We start from the raw sequence: 21290 nt of genomic DNA on the forward strand, positions 1-21290 counted from the left end.
TGAATTCGCTTTTCAATGGTATGATCGTTTTTGAAGATGCATTGCATATTTGGATCCATGTCGAATTGTTGTTTAAGTTCATGGTCCGGTGTTGGGGCTTTCTATGACCAAAAAAGCACTTTTAACGCATTTTCCCGCCTTTTGGCAGAATCTGGCTTGTCCAGAACCATAGGCTTCTCCAGAGAGCTGCATGTGGACAATACCTGGACAGTTTGGCTTCCTTTTTCCACTGTTGGCAACGAGTCCGGAAATCCTGTGAAATTGTTCTGCTCTCTGTGCCTCTCATTGGGTAAGACTCCGAGTGCTTCCAACACGTATATGGCGTTCAATGGTCCCGGCCCTTTCATTTCGACCGATTCGGCCTATGGTATCTTAAGCTGCAAATGTAACGCAAATTGGTATCTCTAAAATAAGGTATGTCTTTAATATGTACCTACTATTAGCAAAGACTAAACAATTACCACCAAAGCCTCGCTCGAGAGTTTAGGATAGTTGGATGCGTGGCACAGACTTTTAATACTCGTAAAATTTCGTTTTTTTCCATACGCCTATTTATAAAAGTGTAATCTTCAGAGGTCGCATGGTCTAAGAATGTCCCTTTTGATATAAAACAATAAAATATACAGTTATAGCCTGATTCGACAACGTTTAGAGGTGTCGACTTGAGGTCATAGTTAAAAAATACGATATTTGGCCAATGGTTCAATTGGCAGCTATACAACATATCGCTTTGATCGGATTACATTTTTTTTGTGATTTAGAATATTAAAATATAATCCAGCTCCTACAACTGGAGCTCTACTGGGTCGGAATCTAAGGTCTCAGGGTTAAAAGGTTTATTTTGATCGATTTCAAGTAAGCGCCACTGGCGGTGGCAGGGCCTGAAAGAGACTAGTATCAGTGGCAGTGGTAGAGATCGTGATCCCTTGATCTGGCCGAGACCTCAATGCTGACGAATTTTCGTTTCCATATATAATGAAGAGGGAAGTAGAACTGGATGCGGGAAGTGGAGTACGACTACTCGGCCGAAACCAGCATCGCGGGCAGTCAAGCAAGAACCGGGAAAAGCTGTCAAATGAGCCAAAGCCAGCCAAACCGAAGGGGAACATTGACAATACTTCGAATCATAATAAATTGCTAATAAATTCATATGACTGATTTGTAGGGCCTCCTTCAGGGTGCGAGTCCCTCGCTTAAAAGCGAAATGAGAACTTTTGGCGGACACTGGTTACAGATTTCAGGTGTTCAAGGAATATACTACAAGTACGAGTATTCCAGTAAACATGTATGTATTTACATAATTTTTTCAACACTGGTAACATAGACATTCTGATTCATTTGGAAGTAGGAATGAATTTGGATAGACATGTAATCAAATGGTGCATGTTTCGTCAGTCTCTGATCGGCCCTGCTGGAGGACGATTTCACGGAGCCCCTTGCATCCGGCGCAACAAACCCTGGACATTGCTTCGCCAAGGATGCGCGATTGTTCGTCCTCGTCCAGCACTCGACTCCCCAGCTTTAACTCGTTCTGCAGACAGTCGCGCAGATCGTCGCGTCCAAAGAGACGAAAGCTTACGATCCCCGTATCCACTGGAAGCTCCTTCTGCAGAAACTCAAACTGCCGCCAGTAGTCCTTCACCTCCAGATTAAAGATATACAACACCAAAACCGATTTGTTCTGCAAGCCATTGAGGATCTGCCGGTTGAAGATGGCCACAATGCTATGATCGCACGGGGCGAGATTGTCGATGATCAGCAGGTTCTTGCCGCAGTCGGACAGCTGTTCTAAAATCTTCCGTATCACTGGGCAGTGACGCTCCTCATCCGGACCGCACGAGCTCCCGAATAAGGCATGCACGTTTTCCGGCCAGGGAAAGTAGAGGCGAAGAGCCGAAACCGTCAGCGTCTTGCCCACACCGGGCGGACCGAGCAGCGCCATCGACTGGAACTGGTGATCGCGGCTTAGGGTACGCTCCATGCCGGCGAGCGCCTGCTCCTGGTTGAGGACCTGTTTGTTTATCAGCTCAAAAAGACGCTTTGTGTCGAGAGGCTGATTGCAGTACTGGCCCGTCGCTGAGAAGCCAAAGCTCATCCCGTCCGCCAGTAACTTTAGCACTTTGTCCAACAGTGCCTTCATCTGGCTGATAGTCCCAGGAGCGTTAGAGTCGTCTGCTGCCACGTCCATGCCGATGACGATCAGCACTCCCAGCAGCGCTACGCCGCCTGTTGCAATGGCTAGGCCTTGAAATAAATAAAACTTCCGGGTGGAGCGTAGCCTCTCGCGAAAGGCTCGGCAGCTGGTGTTGTGTAAGATGCCGCGCGTCCGGGGATCCTCCTCGAAGTCCCCCAGCCCGATTGCCTGGGAGGAGCGACATTTAATTGGCATTGCTTTGAGACTTTAAAAAATTGTATACTATTCACGATCTACATATAACTAACTTATCAATAAATATATGCTCTACCTACAGCCTGCTTTTGTGTTTAACAGCATTTCTCAAAGGGGGGCTAAAATTTCTAAAATGTCGTGGCTGTAGCTTTTATAGTCTTTGAGCACTAGTTGCTCATAGAGACGGACAGAGGGACAGATAGAGTCTGTGAATCGGCGTAGTCTACCAAAGTTTAAATATATATATATATGTAATTTTTACCACATTTTATAAGATCCTGGCAAGGATACTCGACAGACCATTTTTATAATTTTAAAGATTCATTTGAATTCATAACGATTCATATTTTAATATAACGCTAGACTTCAATATATGCATGTTTATGTTGGAGAAAAAACAACAAATAAACAATTAAAATTATGTTCTAAATGTGAATAATATATTTCCATAATTCTAGTTCAGTCTTAAAATGTCTTAATTAATTCCATTAATTGAAGGGACCATGACTTACAATTTTATTTAAATGTAAACAATATAAAATTCGATTATTTTCTGATCCGATCCTTTCAACATGTAATATTTAAAAAATAATAATATCAGCTGCTTAAATTCATTTTTCACTGGTACGAGTATACCAATGTTTTGTTTATAATCTTCGTTCTAACATATTTGGATCCATGCCGAATTGTTGTTTAAGTTCATGGTCCGGTGTTGGGGCTTTCTGCGACCAAAAATGTACTTTTAACGCCTTTTGCTGTCTTTAGGCATCTGGCTTGTCCAGAACCATAGGCTCCTCCAAAGAGCTTCCTTTTTCCACTGTTGGCAACGAGTCCGGAAATCCTGTGAAATTGTTCTGCTCTCTGTGCGTCTCATTGGGTAAGACTCCGAGTGCTTCCAACACGTCAATGGAACTCAATGCTCCCGGCGAGTTCATTTCGATCGATTCGACCTGGGGTACCTTTAGCTGCAAATGTAGCACAAGTTAGTATCTCTATAACATGGTATGTCTCTAATATGTACCTTCTATTAGCACAGACTAAACAATTACCAAAAAAAACGCCATTTGAGAGTTTGGGATAGTCGCATGCGGAGTACAAATGGCAATCGCCATAGGGATTTTCAAAGGAGAATAAAGAAACTGCTTCTATGTTTTTTACTGTTCTTCTCATCTGCTCATAATCTAAAAAATTGTTTCTATTCGATAAGCCTTTTTATAAAAGTGTAATCTTTAAAGGTCTCAGAGTCTACAAATGTTCTTTGATATGCCTTTAAATATCTGATTTATTTTAAAGTCACTTCCGAAATTAAGCTTAAGACTCGCAAAGTGAAAATATGGAATATAGGATTTTCGTTTTACGAGGGCTATTTAAGTTCATGGCCCAGGTCACTTTTAGCCTTATCAAGTCCCAAAGGCCATGCTGTGATTCCTTAAGAGAAGGAACCGATTCAGGCCTTCTTAGACATTAGCATGGTTTCCATCAATAAGAATTTCCAAGATCACATCTTGTTTATTTACATAATCGTTCAAAAAGAGGCTCGTGTCAATTAGTGTAAGAAATTTTCAAGAAATAAGAGCAAAACAGGAATCGACGGTATGGTTGTTTTAGAGCGAGCCAAATGCCATTTCAGTTTTCGAAAACTGGTCAACAAAAGCTGATAATGCTGCAATTCTGAGTGGAAATAACCCATATTTTGGTCGGAAGTTTTTGTAGAACTGAGGTAAACCAGTTCAAATACGAATTGTACTTTACTACCACAATCCGAGCGACATTAGACATTTGACGAAAGAGCCAGTTGAAAAAGTGGATGATTCTCGCCACAGCGGATGTAGTAAATTCACCTTGGATTGGATACACGACCATAAGAGAATATCAAAATAACTAAGGACAGAAACTACAATGAAAAATAATTAAAGAGAGAGAGAGAGAGTAAATATTCCTTGTGCGAGGCTCGCCTTAATCACCATATTGCCGCAAACATCTACACACTAACCGAGAGGTGACGTCAATCGCATCGAACGAAGACCTATAAAACATACCTCCATTGCACAGGTTTCATTTAATCAGAATGTTGTTTGGTACTCGGCACTTACCTTGGCCTGGAGGTAATCGAAGCTCTTGGATGCGAAGACTATAGACTTAATCAAGGTGTGGCGCACGTCTGTGGAGCTTTTCTTCTTGTCCTCACTTAGTGTCTCAACACGTGGCCTGTCCTCTGGGCCAATTGCAGAGTCAGCGCACCATATCAGAGGCTTATAATGTTCTGTATTGCAATTTTAATTAATCTTAGCATATTTTTTTAACTACGGAAAGAAAATGTTGGCTTACGACACATTTGCTTGTTGATGTAAGTGCTCTTCTCGAGTGCTGCTTCGAACTCGTCCATAGATCTGCGGATTTCCGGACTCGATTTGCAAAATTCAATCAGGTAATTCCCTACAGATGTATCGCCATTCATTTTGGTTATATTTATATTTTCTTAGGAAAGCAAGACCAGGGCCACTGGCAAGAACGTCAAATGTGTATCGATACTGGTTTCAGCAGAACGTCAACGTCAAATGTGTATCGATACTGGTTTCAGCATTACTGGTTCAGTGTTGTAAAGCGGCAAAGTGCAAAAACGTGCTATATGGCGCAACAAATATTCAAATAAACTTTAACTTGAGCGAGTAAAACTAGTAACATCGCAGGCACCCGCGCTTTTTGTTCCGCAGTTCCGGTCTCCGCAGCAACTCACAACGTTCCCCCTCGTTTTTTCATATCTTCCATGTTTTCGAAGAGACTACCATCCTTCTTTAAATTTCTTTTAACTAAGACCCAATATCGCTCTAGCATCCGTATCGGTTTCAGCATCCGTACTTCCGTCTTGGGGCCCCTGCTCTGGAACGCCATGTACGATGGGGTCCTAAGGCTCCCGATGCCAGACAACACCAACTTGGTGGGATTCGCCGACGACGCCGCAATAGTGGCAGTAGCGAAGGAGCTCACTGCAGTGGAGAATCTTGCCAACGTTGCCATACATGCCGTAGAGGCGCGGCTAGCTGCCGCGGGACTGGAGCGGGCGGACCAAAAAACGGAGGCCGTCCTAATATCGAGCCGAAAAGTGGTCGAGACCGCCCGAGTGCAGGTTGGTGGGACCACGATCCACTCGCAGATGTCTATTAAGTACCTGGGAGTCCTCATCGACACGCTCTTCTCCTTCAAGGAGCACCTGGAGTTCGCACCAGTGTGAGCAGAAGCCGCGAAGGTGAAAAGCTATATGCGAGGAGTGGAGGCAACCTACAGATTGTGCGCCATTAGGATCGCGTGCTCGTTCCGGACCATTTCGGACGAGGCAGCGCTAGTCAGTGCCGGGAAAGTTCCGCTTAGGGAGCTGATACGGGAGAGGAAAGAGATCCACGACGCCACGCAGGACAGTGCAGCTGAGGTACGCTCCAAAGCAGAAATTAAGGACGCCGCCAGAAGGATCAGCTTGGACAGATGGCAGACTCGATGGGACCACTCACCCAAAGGCCGATAGACCCATACTCTCATCCCGAGCATAGCATGCTGGGTTGAAAGGAAGCACGGCCAGGCAGATTTAGATAAATTAGATTTGCGAATAAAGTCTGAGAATTTAGAAATTGCATTTTAAGTTTCAAATTAAATTAAGAGGAACTAGGAAAAAAACGGCATGACTCGCACTGCGAGAAATTGACTTGCAAGGCTGGTAGCGGCTTTATTCTGGTCGACGTAATCGTTGCTGCCATAAATCATAGCAGGCCTAGAGAAAGGATTCTTAATATTATAATATCAGAAATAATATATGATATTATATAATACTATTATATCTGAAAAGCAATTTCAGTGTTAAAGTGGCTTTGAGTTCTAAATTCTCTTAAAAAATGCCAAAACTTTTTTGTGGCTTCCGCAGCTTGGGTAGGTACAGCGGCAATGACGAACGCTTTGAAGATGAGACAAAGACCTCTGAACCCTGAACCCTGAACCAAAACTACTCGTTTGTATTTCTAGACATTTGCCGTGTTGTACCCAACGTGGCACCAACGACGAAACGCGATCACGGCAGCTCCAGCGTGATAAAAAACAGTGCCAACACAAACAAAAAATCGAAGCTGACCTTTCACTATGGCAGCATAAAGCCAACCGACAACTGGCTCAAGAGCGACGATCTACCCATCGTAGAGAGGCGCCAGATGGAGCTGAGCCGGGGTGAACAGCTGATGGACATCCTACCGGAGAGTGAGAGCCACGAGGTCAGCCACACCATCTGGGAACTGGAGAAGCCGTACCAAGCCCCAGATGCGGGCAAGAAGAAAAACGGTACCAAAATAAGCTACATCAGTGTCACCAAAGGCAACAAGCGCGTCTGGACCAAAGACAAGCAGTCCAAGCTGGTCCCAAAGCCATCAGTCTTGCCGGAACCGCTTCCGACCAAGAGCACGCGACGCACCAAACAGAAAGGAGAGCTGTTCCACTGCAGCGAGTGCGAGAAAATCTTCAACCATTCCTGGATGCTGGTAGCCCACATGCGAACCCACACGGGCGAGCGTCCATTCACTTGCCCCGAACCGAAGTGCCGGAAGTCTTTCGCCGATCGGTAGGAATTCCAACAAATTTAAGTATAAATGAGGGAAATCTTTAACAATCTGCCATGCCATTCCCTATTGCAGCTCTAATCTGCGCTCGCATCAGCGCACCAAGGGCCACCACACCTGGGACTATCAGTGCGGCCAGTGTGGCAAGTATTTCAATCAAGATAACTTCCTGAAGCGTCATACCTTGGAGGCCTGTCGCAAGTATCTGTTGAACATTACCCATAAGAAGGCCTAATGGGGAATCCGAAATGTATATAATTCATGGTATTGTACATGGCTTAAAAAAAAATAAATGCACATTGTACTCGTTATAAAAACGGCTATGACCGTTAAATATCACATTCATTGTATGCATTTTTAATGCACATTGTTGTCTTGAAAGACTCTATGAATCAGTGTAGTGCGTTTAGAGAGTTTAAATATACAGACGTGGGTTATTGTAAAATTTGGTACGCAAATTCCAACCAAATGACACGATGACCCATCCCTTGAAAAACAACGAGCAGCGAGAAGATCCCTACGCGAGAGTGTGTTTTAGGGCTGGAGCACCATCGAACCAACGTGCATCCCAAGAGCAGAAGAGGACATACGACCTTCGACGGCGCGAGTGGCGGCCTGAACTAGGAACCCTAGTCCTCCTCCGGCAGCATCACCTCTCCAAAACCGCCGACGGTTTCGCGGTAAAGTTGGCCCCTAACCCAACGGCACCAACACAGCAACGGGGAGGAATACAACAACGCATCGGCCGCCAAAGAGAGGGAGGAATACACCAAGAGCCGAAACGGTAGCCAACAGCATCAATTCAGCAACGGCCGAGAACAGCCAGCCGTCGGCATCGACGCAGCAACGAAGCGCTGAAACGGTAAGCCAACAGCATCGACGCAGCAACGGTAGACGAGAAGCGCCGAAAAGATAAGCCGCCAGCGTCGACTCAGCAACGAAGCGCTGAAACGGTAAGCCAACAGCATCAATTCGGCAACAGCAGAAGAGGAACGCCGAGTACCATAATCAAACCCAGCAACGACGCTCCAGCGGCGGAAAAGAGAGGGGAAACAACGACGTCAGCCTTCTGCCGAGGGCGAGAGCGAGAGAACGCCGGTTCTAGGCTGGAAAAAAAGGTGGATAAAAGAAGTCGATTGGAGAAGCCGAGAGGAGCCGACGTCGCGAAAAGTAAAAACCACGCCAACGCGATCAGTGGTACGAGAAAAGATCCTGCATAGACGCCGCATTTACGGAGGAAAAGAAGCTTTCGACGAATACATAGCCCGTCGGTACCCCGCGTGGCTCCCTCCAGTAGTTCGTAGCCCGGCAGGATACCCCCCCTCCGTATGATTCCCGCCAGTAGTTCGTACCCAACAATATCCCAGGGCCGCTATCCGGTGACTGCTTAGGCGCCCTTAGGGATACTTGTTGGCGACTTCCCATACCATTTGCAAATATATGTATATAGGTAATCACTAATTTCTTGTTATCCAAGACCACTGGATTTTACGGCACTTGTAAATATATATGTTGAAATAATGAAAGAAAATAAATGAAATATAATATATTTTTGTGCTGGTTGTTAACCCATAAATTAACCCCTCAGCTCTTATTGATGGCCGTAAGGCTATCCTTTCCAAGGATTACCCAAATTGGCGAACAAAACTCAAATATTAAATGCGATGGCTTGGGATATGTGGCTGCCCGAATTGTTTCAGTTCCAGTTACTGTTTATCTGCGACCCATCCCATTACGGCCAATACCTAGCCCAGCATCAATTTTCCAAAGGCCGCAGCCACTTAACATTTCAAAGCGCCTCAGCCTGGCCAGATGCATTGGCCAAGTTTTAAGTGCGTGGCCCAGACACACATGCCGGATGCAATTTCATTCAATGCAACTAAATTGGCTCATTAGCAAACAAGGTGGGACACTACGCAGAGACAGAGGCAGAGAATGAGAATCGTTTCTTTGGGCAGCCAAAAACGTTCAGGACAACCAGATATTGTACACCTCCACCTATACCTCCACGTCGATTGGCAATGCTCAAAAGTTCGAAGTGCTTCGCTCAACGACTAAATCAAACAAAGGCAGTGGGCACTGGGAAAAAATGGTGTAAATTAAAGGATATATTTCCAAAACCAGAACCGAAGTGAACAGAGGATAAGAATTTTAATAAGTTTGGTTTGGAACACCGAATTCTTTAAGATTCTTGATGGCAGATGAGGGCTGCCTTTTAACATAAAGCCTATTTGACTGTTTTTAGTATGACCAGTTTGACAGTTTTTGGCCAAATCATGCTAAGAACTTCATCTTTGCAGAAATATGGAACTTACACAAGAACATTTCCATTTTGTACGATTTTCTACGGGTATCTTCGAGACAAGAATGCTTCGATCAAATTAGTTAAACTTTTGGTGATGAAGCACCATTCATTCCCCCCTTCGCTGCAGAACGAGTCTCGTGAGGGTCGGCCAAAAACGTCAAAAAATTGCAATATTGTCATGAGATATCCCATGCGATAAAGACATCTTTGGGCATTAAAGGAACCCAAATACATTCAACATTGCAGTATGGGACCTTTGACATTTTTCCCCAGAACACTCGTCTCAGCAAATGGGTTTCATCGGATGCACAATTGTATCCATAATCATGGAGAATATTTTAAAAGGCTATAATCTAATTTTCAATTATATCCTACGTAGATTATCCACTTTTTCGCCCAGTGCAGCGTGTATCTGGATACAATACACACTCGTATGTGATTGGCCGCAAAGTTTTGGCCACACCCACACTTCTTCTTGACAATTAAAGATCAGGGTGGAGGAGTGGGTGTGTGTGGAGCGTGTGTGGAGCGTGTGTGGAGACGACTTCGATTGCGGTCAGGGCCCGCCGCAGTGTAAATCCCACATTTGGCGGAAGCATCTGCACGGCCGAATGCGACGGTCGCTGTGCAAACAGTTCGATGCGACCAGGGCAGGGACGACGACTAATGCCTTAATTTATGGTCACCAGATAAACACGGAATGATTTAAGGTCCCCGTCCCCGTCGCCGTCGCCGTCCCCGCCCCTCCATCGACTCGAACTCGGGGTCGGACAAGTGTAAAACGTGTGTCCACTAAAATGCAATTACTTAAACGGAGCGGAACGAACAATGCCACTCGGCTATAAATGTATCTTTTTCGAGTTTAAATATTTGATGAGCTCGCGTCACCTAATAAAATTGTAAAACACGAACATTTTATTGGGCGAAACTCTTGCCAGCCTTGCCAGTGTCTTCTCCGCAGTTTCTTTTGGGCAACTTGTCGCTTTTATTGAACCCTCCTCGGGGGAGCCGGCTGGGGGCAAGTTGAGCTAAGTGAATTTTTACGCCACCCCGAACGCAGCCGCGTGCTGCTGCCACAAAAAAAAACCCCCACACACAGACAGAGGCACCCAAAAGGAATGCCATCATTTTGAGGCCGAAGTGTTGAGTACCCTTGAAACATCAAATAATTTGATAGCATACAGAAACACACAAAACTTTAGTTTTATTCAAATGATGTATCCAAAATCGAGTCATTTCGACCCGTAAAACTGCCCGTATGGAAATTTTGGATACGTGGCAAATATCTCATAAACTAATGAACTTCTTAGCTGTTTGTTGGTGAGACAAGACCCTCTACGAGGGTATAAAAAGATGAGCAGCAGCCACGACTTGCTTGCTTCCTTCTCTAGCAACTTCTGCTGCTGTTGCAGGAGCAGATGCCGAACGTATTTTTAAACTAATTTTCCAACTGGGAGCATTTCGATGGCATTTAACGTGCCAGCCATCAAGCGGGGCGTCATGGTCAAGGGGAAAGAACTGAACTAGAGCCGAAGATAGAGCAGTAGTTGGAGCCGAAGCTGGGGCTGAGGCTGGGGCTGGGGCTGGGATCCATGTTGTATCCGGCCAGCCCGTCCGTGTGGCTAGTTGAGCCGTAAATTATTTTAGCGTTTCAATTTGGCCAGAAGGGTGACAGTGGCCATTCGCTGAATGGTTCCCCTAATAAAGAATATATATGTAGATAGAGCCATCGCCAGCAAGTATTCCAAAACGAAGAGCAAATAAAGTTGGCTAATTCGATTTGATTTGCATTTAGAGCAGGCAAATTTCGGGCTATTTTTAAGCTGAAATAAAACTAAATTAGACTCAAAAAGACTCCTTGCTCAACTGTCTTAAATACCAATTTAAATTTTATGCGCATTAAATAGAAAGACTCATTGGAGTATAAGATATCTGGCGGAGTTACACCCAAAGAAACCCCTTTTAAAATTCCTCTAACCCGGGTCTAAATTTCCTTTTATTTAATCCCATTAAAAGGTTCCCATTTTCGAGCCTTACGAGAGAGAAAACATTTATTTCCTCAATTTCTATAGTTTCCTAGTTCATAAATAAATAAATTGCCATTTATTATTACTCATTTCCGCTCATTAAAGTTCACTTTTTACTCGGGCTTGTTTCAGCCAGTTCAATTTAATTTTGCTTATTACCTTGGACTCGCGTCTCTCGTCTCTCGGAAGTTTACCTCTCCGTCAGGTGTATGAAAATGTCATTTATTAGCGCATCTCGTCCTGCCGCTGAGGGCCATCAAAAACCGCCGTGCAGCGCTAAATTTTGCAGGTCGTGAAAGGAAACGTCAGCGAAGATGCATAGCCAAGTTTTTGGCCAAATTTATGACCCCGCCGTAAGCAACCAACAACATACGGATACGTACACCCACACACACACACAGATAGAAGTTCATATATGTATATGTATTATGTACCTATATATGAACAGACAGACATCACGTACCCACTTTAAGCTCTATTTTAAGGTGGTCGCCGGGAACTCATCAAACATTTTATTACTCGGCCATGGAAAAAATTCGCTTGGGTCTCCATTTAAAGCAGACAATTTACTTGGAATCAGGAGAGTAGAGAAAATTAATGATTCATATTTAAAAATTAAAGATACATATCTACATATGTATAATATCTCACAATCGATTATTGTCTTTCCAGCTTTTCAAATGTTTCCAAATATTTAGTAACTTTAAAATTGTATAAATCTTTACAGATTAATTTATTATATGTCTATGGTATGTTACAGAAACAAATGGGCATAAATATATATGTATATTTTTTGTTTACTTTGCGTTCCATAGCTTATTATTAATTTAAACATTGCAATAAATAATTCTAAGAAAAAATGAACAGTTTTGCTAATTGATAAGCGTATTAAATGCTTGGCGTACGTATTAATATATACAATAAGACCTTCCCATGCAGACCGATAACTACAGTTTTCTGAGTGATTCACATCCAAGCCGTTTATCAATAGACCTCCACTTGGAGTATGGCCTCGGGGGCTTCGGAGAGCAGGGACTTTCTGCCCCTGGAACGGCGGCACTCGCGGACACTGAGCCAGCAGTAGTAGAAGTGAACGAGCATCAGGGATATGAAGATAGGTGCACCCACCAAGTACACCATACCGATTTGGTTATCTGTCAGCAGTTCGCCGAATCCCATGGTGAAGGCTGAAACTGAATTTTTTCCCTTTATACTTTTTTATATATCAAAAATTTAAAATTTGTTTCATGACTTTATTCGACTTATTCCATGAACAAATGTAATAAACCGTGCTATTTCAAAACTGTGTAAAAACATAATAAGGTGTATATCCGATCTGCAGATGCCGAGTAAAAGTAAGGAAATCATGGTTTTTGCGGATATATTGCAAATTCGAAGTATGAGAAAGTGGTATACTCATCCAAGTCAACATCCAAGTCTTCAAAAGTTTTCATTTATAAATGAATCACTTATAAATGTATAATCACTAGACATCGGATTTTGCATATTTGCATATTTTTAAAGGATTAAGATAGAAAAATTCTGATGACTCGTACTCGCAGCACCTCCGATCCTCCGATCCCCCAGCCAAGTGCTTTTCAAATATAGTCAAAGGAAATCAATTGAACAAAAATTAATAATGAGCCCACGACTATGCTGATGAATCAAATATGCAAAATCCGAGGTCTAATAATCACCATAGCTCGCAAATAACTGTTGACACTGTCCGCGTGTCTGATAAAAACCTCTCATTGACGGACACATTGAGAAAAGGGACTGAAAAGACTCGATCGAATCTGTTTTTGCTCAACTCGAACTTCGCTCAAGCAAAGACCGATTTTTGAGCTGCCTTTCCATGGATGGAATTAGTTACATATGGACTTACATGTGGTTTGTAGATAGCCTCCCAAAAGCTTAAATGATGATCTCCGGTTCTGCGTTTAGTAAGCCTCAGCGAGATTTTTAGAGTGGGTCAGCTTGGTGTTGATGATGTGGGGGCAGCCCGGGCTGACCGACAGACGTACAAGGGGTTGAGGCAGTTGCCGATTTTGTGATCGGAGCCGACGACGATCGCGAATAAACTGATAGCAATGGCAGCTGTAGCAGACGAGCGTTACCGCGACTATCCCGCCAAATAGTATTAGACACCACGGGCTTATGTTTGGACACTGATAATAATAATAAGCCAATAAGTGGGACTTCATCGACCAATCCATGACAATACCGATGCTCGATACCAGCAGCGCACAAATGAAACTAAATCCCCCGGAGTCTGTGATTCTTTTTTGCGGTCAAACTGTGATATGAGTTTAATTTATCGCATAAGAATATGACTGCATTTCATATGCTTCTTATATTTATGCATAATTCATCCAAGAGTAGCTTGAATCACTCATGTAAAGCGTTGAACTCCCAGAGCATTATCATATAGTGCTTGTTTATTGTGTGTGTTGTGTGATTTTTTCGTTCCGAGTCTGCTGCTGTGGGATTGAGATTGGATATAGAAATGGGAATTCCCCAGCCAGACAAAGACAACTCCTGCTTTGGTCCTGGTCCTAGCTCTGGCTCCACTCCAACTGGAGCGAGACGCAACTCAATTCAAACTTTGAAATTGTGCGTCGCCGTTCACTGCGACTGCGACTGCGACTGTGACTGCGACTGACGTTTGATGCTTTATGATGGAGACTGCCAGAGAGATATGTGCCAAATCCCAACAACAACAGCCACTCCGTGCCACCTCATATGATGAGCAAAGTTTTGGTTTAATTTAAAATTTGGCCGCAGAAAAATACTACAAGTATAACCGCACTTTTCTCTGAACCGAGCGGGAGCCAACTTAAAGATGCCGCAAAATTCAAAAAACCTGAACTCAATTGAATATTCGGTTACCCAAAAAAAAACAAAAAATGAGGAAAGGAAACAACGGGAAATAAGTTGCAGTTCGGGCATTGAAAATCCTTTTGTATTGCTTAAAATTCTTTCTGTGAAATAAAATTGTTTTTGGCCAACTATGTTCGGGCTCTGTGTTCCGGACTGGTCTGCTGCTCACTCAATGGGGCTGGGGTAAATCGGTGGTCGGAATAAGTTTGAAACCGTAACAACAACTCCTACACACAACGCACACAGAATGGATATTTCTCATTCAATTTCGCAGGTGTTTGACTCCATGTCGGAGGAGCCTTTGCATCGAGGAGTGGGCCAGGGGCCAGGTGCCTTTGTCGATTGGGGCGCACGTGGTTCGGTTCATTTTCGGTTCGTTTTGGTTTCCATTCCCGTTTAAGCGGATTTTCAAATGCATCCCAAATGTGGAATGGCAAAGGGAGCAAATGCTCAGATACTTTGTGGACCCATGCTTGGATTCTCTGCTGACTGAATGGATAAACAGGACATTGAGCAAAGTGTTAATGACGTATAGTAATGTGACTATGATGACATACGTACTATGATTGATGGAGGTTGCATATTGCATGGAGTTCACAAATATTGTATAAAATAAACTAGTATAACACTTTTTGTCGTATAACACTCTCATCATTGTCGAGCTTCTGGTCTGAGAACTACATATAAGAGATAGGGGAATAAATCAATATTTTTCTTTTCTTTTCAAGATCAAAATTTCAGCTCAATCAGTGCAGTTCTTGTCATGTTAAAAGATCAACAAATCAAAAGAAAAAATTGTATTATCATGAAAAAATTCCTAATAAATAAAGCAAACTATTCAAAGATCAATGAACTGCTGGATCGGTGTTTGGCATTCTCAGATGATATTCTGTTATATGTTATCATGTTAGAAAATAAGCAAATGTCAATGTATATTTATTATGTTTTAATTGGCTTGAATAGTATCTTCAAATGGGTTCCTCCAACACATCTTTATCTTTTAACATTCCCTTGGAGTGGCTGTTTACTGCATCTCTAACGAATAAAACTTAATTTTTCTCATTATAAAGTTCTGGTTTTTAGTTTGTAAATAAACCCTTGGTTCTAATACAGATACTTTAGTCTGGTATTTACCCTAATGTTTTGAATAAACTCTTATCTGAGGCCAAGAGATAAAAAGATACTTCGGTATCTTCATTGTTAAAGATAGCACTGGCCTTTTTCAATTTCCTAGGGAAGGTCGCGAAATCAAACTTTTGATAAAATTGTTCGTCACAGACGTGGTCTTCAAGATCGAGATACGCGTATAATCAGAAAATGTTCTATAAAACTATTCTAGGTTCATTGAGTGATTTTTGGATTAGGTTACGCTTCTAGTTCTTCCAAATACTTGCCTCTGCGCCTCGTCTGGAATTTCCATAAACATTGATGGAATTCAATGAAAACCTCTTCAAAATATAATTAAAGTCCAAAACTTGTAAATAGTTCGTAATATTTAATGTGTGTAAATGCCCGCATTTCCTATTACATGTGATATTGGTTTGCTTTTTGTGAGAAAGCCTAAACCTTAACCCCACCCGGAACCGTATCGTGTATCCACATACACCCCCCACCCCCCACCCCCCAGCACCATCTTCACCTTCGCCGCACTTTAAAGGCTGGGGCAAACGTGTTGCATACTTTGCGGCGGCAGCTGCCGTTTGTTTGCCTTCGCCGCTGCCTTTCCGCATTTTATGGAGCCACAGCCGCACAGCCACCCCCCAATGCTTGTTGATGATGCTCGCGATAATGATGGTTGGCCACAGACACATTACCCCCGTCCCCTGCCGCCCCTTTACAGCTTGCACCCAGCACCCAGCACCCAGCACCCAGCACCTGTAATTAGATGCGCGAGTTAAGCTCGTGTGTGCGAAATTAATTAAAACTTTCGCTGCTTAAAGTTGCCGCCGAAAAGAAGAGCACAATAAACTTGAACTTTCATATGAGGCGTGAAAAGATGCAGCGCGGGGCTGCCTGGGTATCCCCCTTACAAATTGCCAAAAGGACCACACAATGACGGGGCACAAAGTCAAGTGCAAGAGTGGCAAGTACATAAGCTCCCAGTCGCCGGGTTGCCACACTCGTAAGTTACAACATAAATCAGAAATGGTTTACCCCCGTCTGTCTTCTCTATCATCGAAGGCCATCAGCAGACGGGACTTGTCCGTGGTGCAACCGCTCAAATACGGACATGACACTCACTTCAAGGGACACAGGGATTCTGTAGATGAATCAAATAAAACTACGCCTAAGATTCGAATGGTCAGAATGGTTAAGGATTGCTTTGGCCTTGTTCTGGGCCCTCCTCGCACCGATAAGCCAGCCAGGGAATGGCATCTTAAGATAGTGCTATACCCGTGTTACCATTTCCTGGTTGAGCTGTTGTTTTTTTGTTATTTGCTCTTCTGGTCGGCATCCCTTCGGCATTTTCCTTGTTGGTTGCTGCTGCTGCTCCTGGCTGCTTGTTTTCTTCGCTGGGCTGCCCCAACATGCTGCATATTTATGGCATGCCACAAACGTTTATCTAAACTACATAAAGCAATAAAAGTTAAAAGTCAAATAACTGTACTCCGCTTCCCTCGAAGTTATCCTTTCTGCCCCCCATTCCGATGCTGACGCTGTTGCTGTCGCTGTTGCTGTTGCTGTTGCTCTTTCGGTTGCTGTTTCTGTTATTGTCTTTGGGTGCTTTTGTGGCAACTACTGAAACAGATGCTCCTGCAGGAGTGTGTATGGGGGATACTCTCCATCCTTGTGGCTGGGTCTGCGTCTGCCCTTTGGGAAACTGCAGGAAGCTGCCGACAACCGGCAATGATGAGTCTAGTTATGGTTTTGGTTTTGGTTTCGCTGGCAGCACCTACGGGAAAAGGTATATCTAAATTATGTGGCAAGTGAAATATGAGAGATACATAAGAAGATCAGATGTATCCATTACAAGAGGTCTGACACTTGCGTTGGGCAAAATCTTAACTATTTCGAAACATTTGCAGAACTCTCTTCATTAGAATTCCTTTTCTTTATGATAAAATAATTTAATTCAATCATTCTTAAATATTTTGTTAAGTGTTGTCCTTAAGAATTCTTTATAAATATTGATTGAACGAAGTCTGCCAGTAAAAGTTTCTACGAATCATTCTCCAGAAGACGACCTTCACTCCGAAATGCTATACCCCTATAGGTTACCCTTTCGTTTGGCTGGCTTCGTCATGATAGCCCTGTCGAGTCCTACAGCGCATTGCCATAGTCGCGAGGACCTGTTTTATGTATCTGTTTACACTTACAAGCTGTCGATGCGAATCCTGGATAACCGTGAACTGTGTGCTGCAGTCTGGCAGGGACCGACAATCGAGGACCGAGGACCGAGGACATTGGATCACTGGATGGAGGTTGAACAATCGTCGAATGTCATGCACGTGCACTGCCGCCTCTTGCCTCCTGCCTCCTGCCCCCTGCCCCCGTTCCCGTTCCTGTTGCTTCTGCTTGTGTGGCATCCTTTTAATCCTTTTGCCAATGCATTGCATTGCATTGCCTTGCATCGAGTTTGATTTCACACGCGAGCACAAAAACAATAATATTATGCCACAAACACTCGCTGCCAACGAACATGGGCCATGTAATCACACTTGAGCTCCGTTCCCAGCCAAACACAGGGGGGGGGGGGGGGCTGGCTCCCGGAGACCCACTACCGGACTCCCACTCCCACTCCCACGCAGATGCAGTGCGATTGCGAAACTTCATTATATGTCCGTTGGCAGACAGGAGGAGCCCCGGCACGAGGCGGAGGTGGCCAATACTTTTCCATTTCAGTTTCTATTTCTGGCTCGGTTCGGCTTTGTTCTCCGGGTCTGTTGTTGCGCCTTTGGCTGCTGATGGCTCTGGCTCTGGCTCTGGCACGGGCTCTGGCATTGAGCTTGAAAATGTGTTTATTTTCGCAGCCAGCCAGGAGATGCTCGACTCGCCTCGCCTCGAATCCAAGTGCTGCCATAAAATCGCTGAATCCATCCACGCCGACGACGCAAACAAGCTGCCATATGTGGTGCCCCATCCCCATCGAAATCCCCATCAGCATCATCATTCCCGTCTCGAGGCAATTGTTGTGCATGTTTTTGTTATCTGCTGGCTGGTTGGCTGTAAGGAATGCTAATGCCAATGCCAATGCCGTGCCATAAGTGCACCTCAGGTGTTGGCCAACTCCTTGCCTCGGCCGGCTTTACTTATGCTGATGCTGATGACATTTGCCAGGCTATTTCTTAACTTTCCCCGACTTGAAATTAAATTCCAAGTGGCTGCAACTTCTCGGTCTCGGGTTGGGTTGTGGATGTGTGGCTGTGTGGCTGTGTGTCTGTGTGTCTGTGTGTGTGGGGGGGGGGGGGGGGGGGGGGGGGGGGGGGCTTCTGACGACGTGTGCGGGTGCCAAATGAGGCAACTTCGAGTGGCAGTTGGCTAAGGCGGGTCCTCAACATTTCGAGTCACGCTTTCATTTGCGGCATTGGCCAATATATCAAAGCACTCAAAGTGATTGCATTTAGTAGGGTCCAATCCCAGTCCCACTACCAAACCGAAGCCGAATGCGATTCCGAATCGGACGCATTGCCGTCATTATGAACCCCACGCGTTGCACCGGCACGTTCCACACAAACGCACCGTCATCCCCAAGTGGCAGCCACCATCCGGTAGGAAGAAGTCTGCTTGTTTGTGCTGGTCAAACCCACATCTGTCTGTCCTCCTGCATACGGCATTTTAATTGTCGTACAACAATGATCCACCTCCCCCGTACCAGCCTTAATTGGAGCTTCCATGTCCCGGCGAGGACACTTGGTGGGTCGCCAGAAGTGGACATCACAGGCCGTTGAAGGGCTCCTCGTCGACCGCCCTGCCAATTATCTGGATGAGCTCATTCTTTCCAAGCGATTGGCGCAGCTCCAGCACAAATTGCCCCGATAGGAAGACACTTTCCGTTAAGTAAATGCCGATGGGCATGGACAGAAATGAATTGCTCTTAATCCTTAATCCTTTTTCATTCAGAAGAGATAATTGTCGAGTCCATACATTTCTTTGATTACAATATATGAGTACATAAGGGAGCTTATAACTTATAGCTAGTACATTACTTATCAATAGCCAAGACTTACCCAAGAAACCCAAAAGAAACCGCGTCCCGCCCTCTACTCAGCTTCATCTGTTCAGTTCTTCTGGGCAGCTGAGTCGGTCCCAAAATCCTACAACACATACAAAGGCGCAGAAAATAAGTATTTTTCAGTTCCCTCACACAAGCGAATGGTTCAAATAACAAATTGTTTGTCTTGGGCATGACTGGGTCCGACTGCGCCTCGCCAAAGACTGTGTACTTTTTGTAGGACTCTGGAACGGACTAGTCAGGGACGAAGGCTAGTCTAAAGCCCCGGCGTCGATCAAAAATGGTATGTGTTCCTGAAGCAGTATCTTGGCAATTATATAGTCTTTGGTCTTACCTCAAGCTCTTGAGTCTTGCTTATTTTTCACTACTCTTATCATAAGGGCCGGAGGAATCAATGACTGGCTGTCGTGTCATCTCGAGTTATAGATCCTGGGGGAGACGGAGACTCCGGCTGCTGGAAGAATGACCCCGGAAAGGCCGGAAACGCCAACGGCTGTGGCATAGGCCAGATAGGCCTACCGGTTCTGAACCAGGAGAACACCAGAACCAACACCAATCCCATTGGCCCAAAACGGGGAGGAGCAGAACTTTGGGGCTGCCAATGTCCTGACTATTGGACCCAGCAGATTACTAAGGACAACTAGCCCAGGCCTATCTGCTCGTCTAAGAAAGCATTTACTATTAAACCTACATTGGTCTGTTGGGTTATTATTCACCGATATCTAAGACCCGCGTCGCCAGGGCACGTGCTATCGTACCCTGGGCTACGGCGAGTGCCTCAGTAGATGCTTCTATCGGCTGCTTGACCTTTTCACTTGCGACTACATCAGGGAGTACTTAAGTGTCTTTGTATCTGCACTTGCATCTCAGTGCTGGGCGATGTTGAAGTTTGAGGTTATCAGATATATGTATACTACTAAATATACTAATGGAACCCAAGCCATTACCACCAGTTCTGATCTATATAATACTAACCTTTCTTGACACTTTCTTTGAACCAAATTTTCTGCAAGAGGGTTCTGTGTGTGTCCCAGGACACAGGAAACCAGCATCGAGAGTGCACCACGCTCTCGCATTACTTGTAATACCCTGCCGGGTGTCCCGGATTATGCCGCACTCAGATTTTGCATAACTTGGGGTTGGGGTTGGCGCATCAGCAGCTGACATTTAATTACATGCACCGCTTTGTTGATTTTCCTCAATACAGCTGCCCCATGCATCCAAGAATCCGTATCCACAGCACCCATGCCCGCAACACCACCTCCACATACGAGTACTGCCACATTTGTTGCGTGCGCACGTAACTCAAATGCCAAACACCTGCAGTTAACACGTTCGCAGTGCTTACAGAGCGGGCAAACAGATCCCTACCGTGCTCGCAGTCCGTGGCCGTATCCCTGTCTGGGCGCAGAGACGGACAAAGCAGCGTTAAAACTGCACTTAAGTCAAACTTGCCAGACAAGTGCCGAGTGCTGGAGGGTAGCCAGGAGGAGGGAAAGGAGGAGTACGGGTAGTGGGGGAGTAGGGAACAGACAGAACTAAAACAGCAACTGGCAAACGGCTCGCTGACGTGGTCGTTTTACGAGCGCCCTTCGGTTGTAAAATTTCATTAGGAGCTAAACGGTTTTCCCTGCACATTGCACAAGGCGCCCACACCCCCCCCTGACCCACACCCCAGCCCCCTGCCGCGCCGCTGGCACTACTTAGGACAGACTCTGCCTCTGTCCGTCGTCTGATGAGGCTTTCTTATGCTAATTCTTGGCGCTTGGACACTTAGTTGATTGGTTTTTGTCCGAGTCGTCGTCAGCGTTGACTGATTGGATTTTGGTCATTTGCGTCGCTCGTCCATTCCCCATCACCCCATCTAATGGTGCATGATTATGACTGGGTGTAGCATCAAGTTTAAAGCTACACAGCGGAT

The 21290-nt window shown here is 44.8% G+C and overlaps 5 protein-coding genes across 7 annotated transcripts; 1 reads left to right on the forward strand and 4 right to left on the reverse strand.

Moving 5' to 3' along the window:
- Nucleotides 1–1272: 1272 nt before the first annotated feature.
- LOC6588422 lies at nucleotides 1273–2394 on the reverse strand. Its single transcript, XM_002013798.2, has one exon. The coding sequence runs from the start codon at nucleotides 2387–2389 to the stop codon at nucleotides 1373–1375; it is 1017 nt and encodes a 338-aa protein (XP_002013834.1). The 5' UTR covers nucleotides 2390–2394; the 3' UTR covers nucleotides 1273–1372.
- A 498-nt stretch (nucleotides 2395–2892) lies between these two features.
- On the reverse strand, nucleotides 2893–4946 carry LOC6588528. Of its 2 annotated transcripts, none has more exons than XM_002013799.2 (3): nucleotides 4718–4943; nucleotides 4483–4652; nucleotides 2893–3354 (listed from the first exon to the last, which is right to left on the reverse strand). In XM_002013799.2, exons 1-3 carry the CDS (start codon nucleotides 4845–4847, stop codon nucleotides 3151–3153), a joined length of 504 nt encoding a protein of 167 aa, XP_002013835.2. In that variant the 5' UTR covers nucleotides 4848–4943; the 3' UTR covers nucleotides 2893–3150. The 2 variants fall into 2 exon arrangements, with proteins under 2 accessions (XP_002013835.2, XP_026850685.1); XM_026994884.1 differs by lacking the exon at nucleotides 2893–3354 and adding an exon at nucleotides 4283–4415 and having other exon boundaries at nucleotides 4718–4946.
- Nucleotides 4947–6272: 1326 nt separating this feature from the next.
- Nucleotides 6273–7275, forward strand: LOC6588279 (zinc finger protein 135). The gene is made up of 3 exons (XM_002013800.2): nucleotides 6273–6307; nucleotides 6401–6986; nucleotides 7060–7275. Exons 1-3 carry the CDS (start codon nucleotides 6274–6276, stop codon nucleotides 7217–7219), a joined length of 780 nt encoding a protein of 259 aa, XP_002013836.1. The 5' UTR covers nucleotide 6273; the 3' UTR covers nucleotides 7220–7275.
- A 4888-nt stretch (nucleotides 7276–12163) lies between these two features.
- LOC6588212 lies at nucleotides 12164–13266 on the reverse strand. Of its 2 annotated transcripts, none has more exons than XM_026994886.1 (2): nucleotides 13202–13266; nucleotides 12164–12509 (listed from the first exon to the last, which is right to left on the reverse strand). In XM_026994886.1, exon 2 carries the CDS (start codon nucleotides 12493–12495, stop codon nucleotides 12301–12303), a length of 195 nt encoding a protein of 64 aa, XP_026850687.1. In that variant the 5' UTR covers nucleotides 12496–12509; nucleotides 13202–13266; the 3' UTR covers nucleotides 12164–12300. The 2 variants fall into 2 exon arrangements, with proteins under 2 accessions (XP_026850687.1, XP_002013837.1); XM_002013801.2 differs by having other exon boundaries at nucleotides 12164–12503; nucleotides 13202–13242.
- LOC113567354 (hemotin) lies at nucleotides 13249–13580 on the reverse strand. The gene has a single exon (XM_026994885.1). The coding sequence runs from the start codon at nucleotides 13530–13532 to the stop codon at nucleotides 13257–13259; it is 276 nt and encodes a 91-aa protein (XP_026850686.1). The 5' UTR covers nucleotides 13533–13580; the 3' UTR covers nucleotides 13249–13256.
- Nucleotides 13581–21290: the final 7710 nt, after the last annotated feature.

The sequence above is a fragment of the Drosophila persimilis genome, unplaced genomic scaffold (genome assembly GCF_003286085.1).
Source record: "Drosophila persimilis strain 14011-0111.01,24,50 unplaced genomic scaffold, DperRS2 tig00000000-arrow-pilon, whole genome shotgun sequence".
NCBI lineage: Eukaryota > Metazoa > Arthropoda > Insecta > Diptera > Drosophilidae > Drosophila > Drosophila persimilis.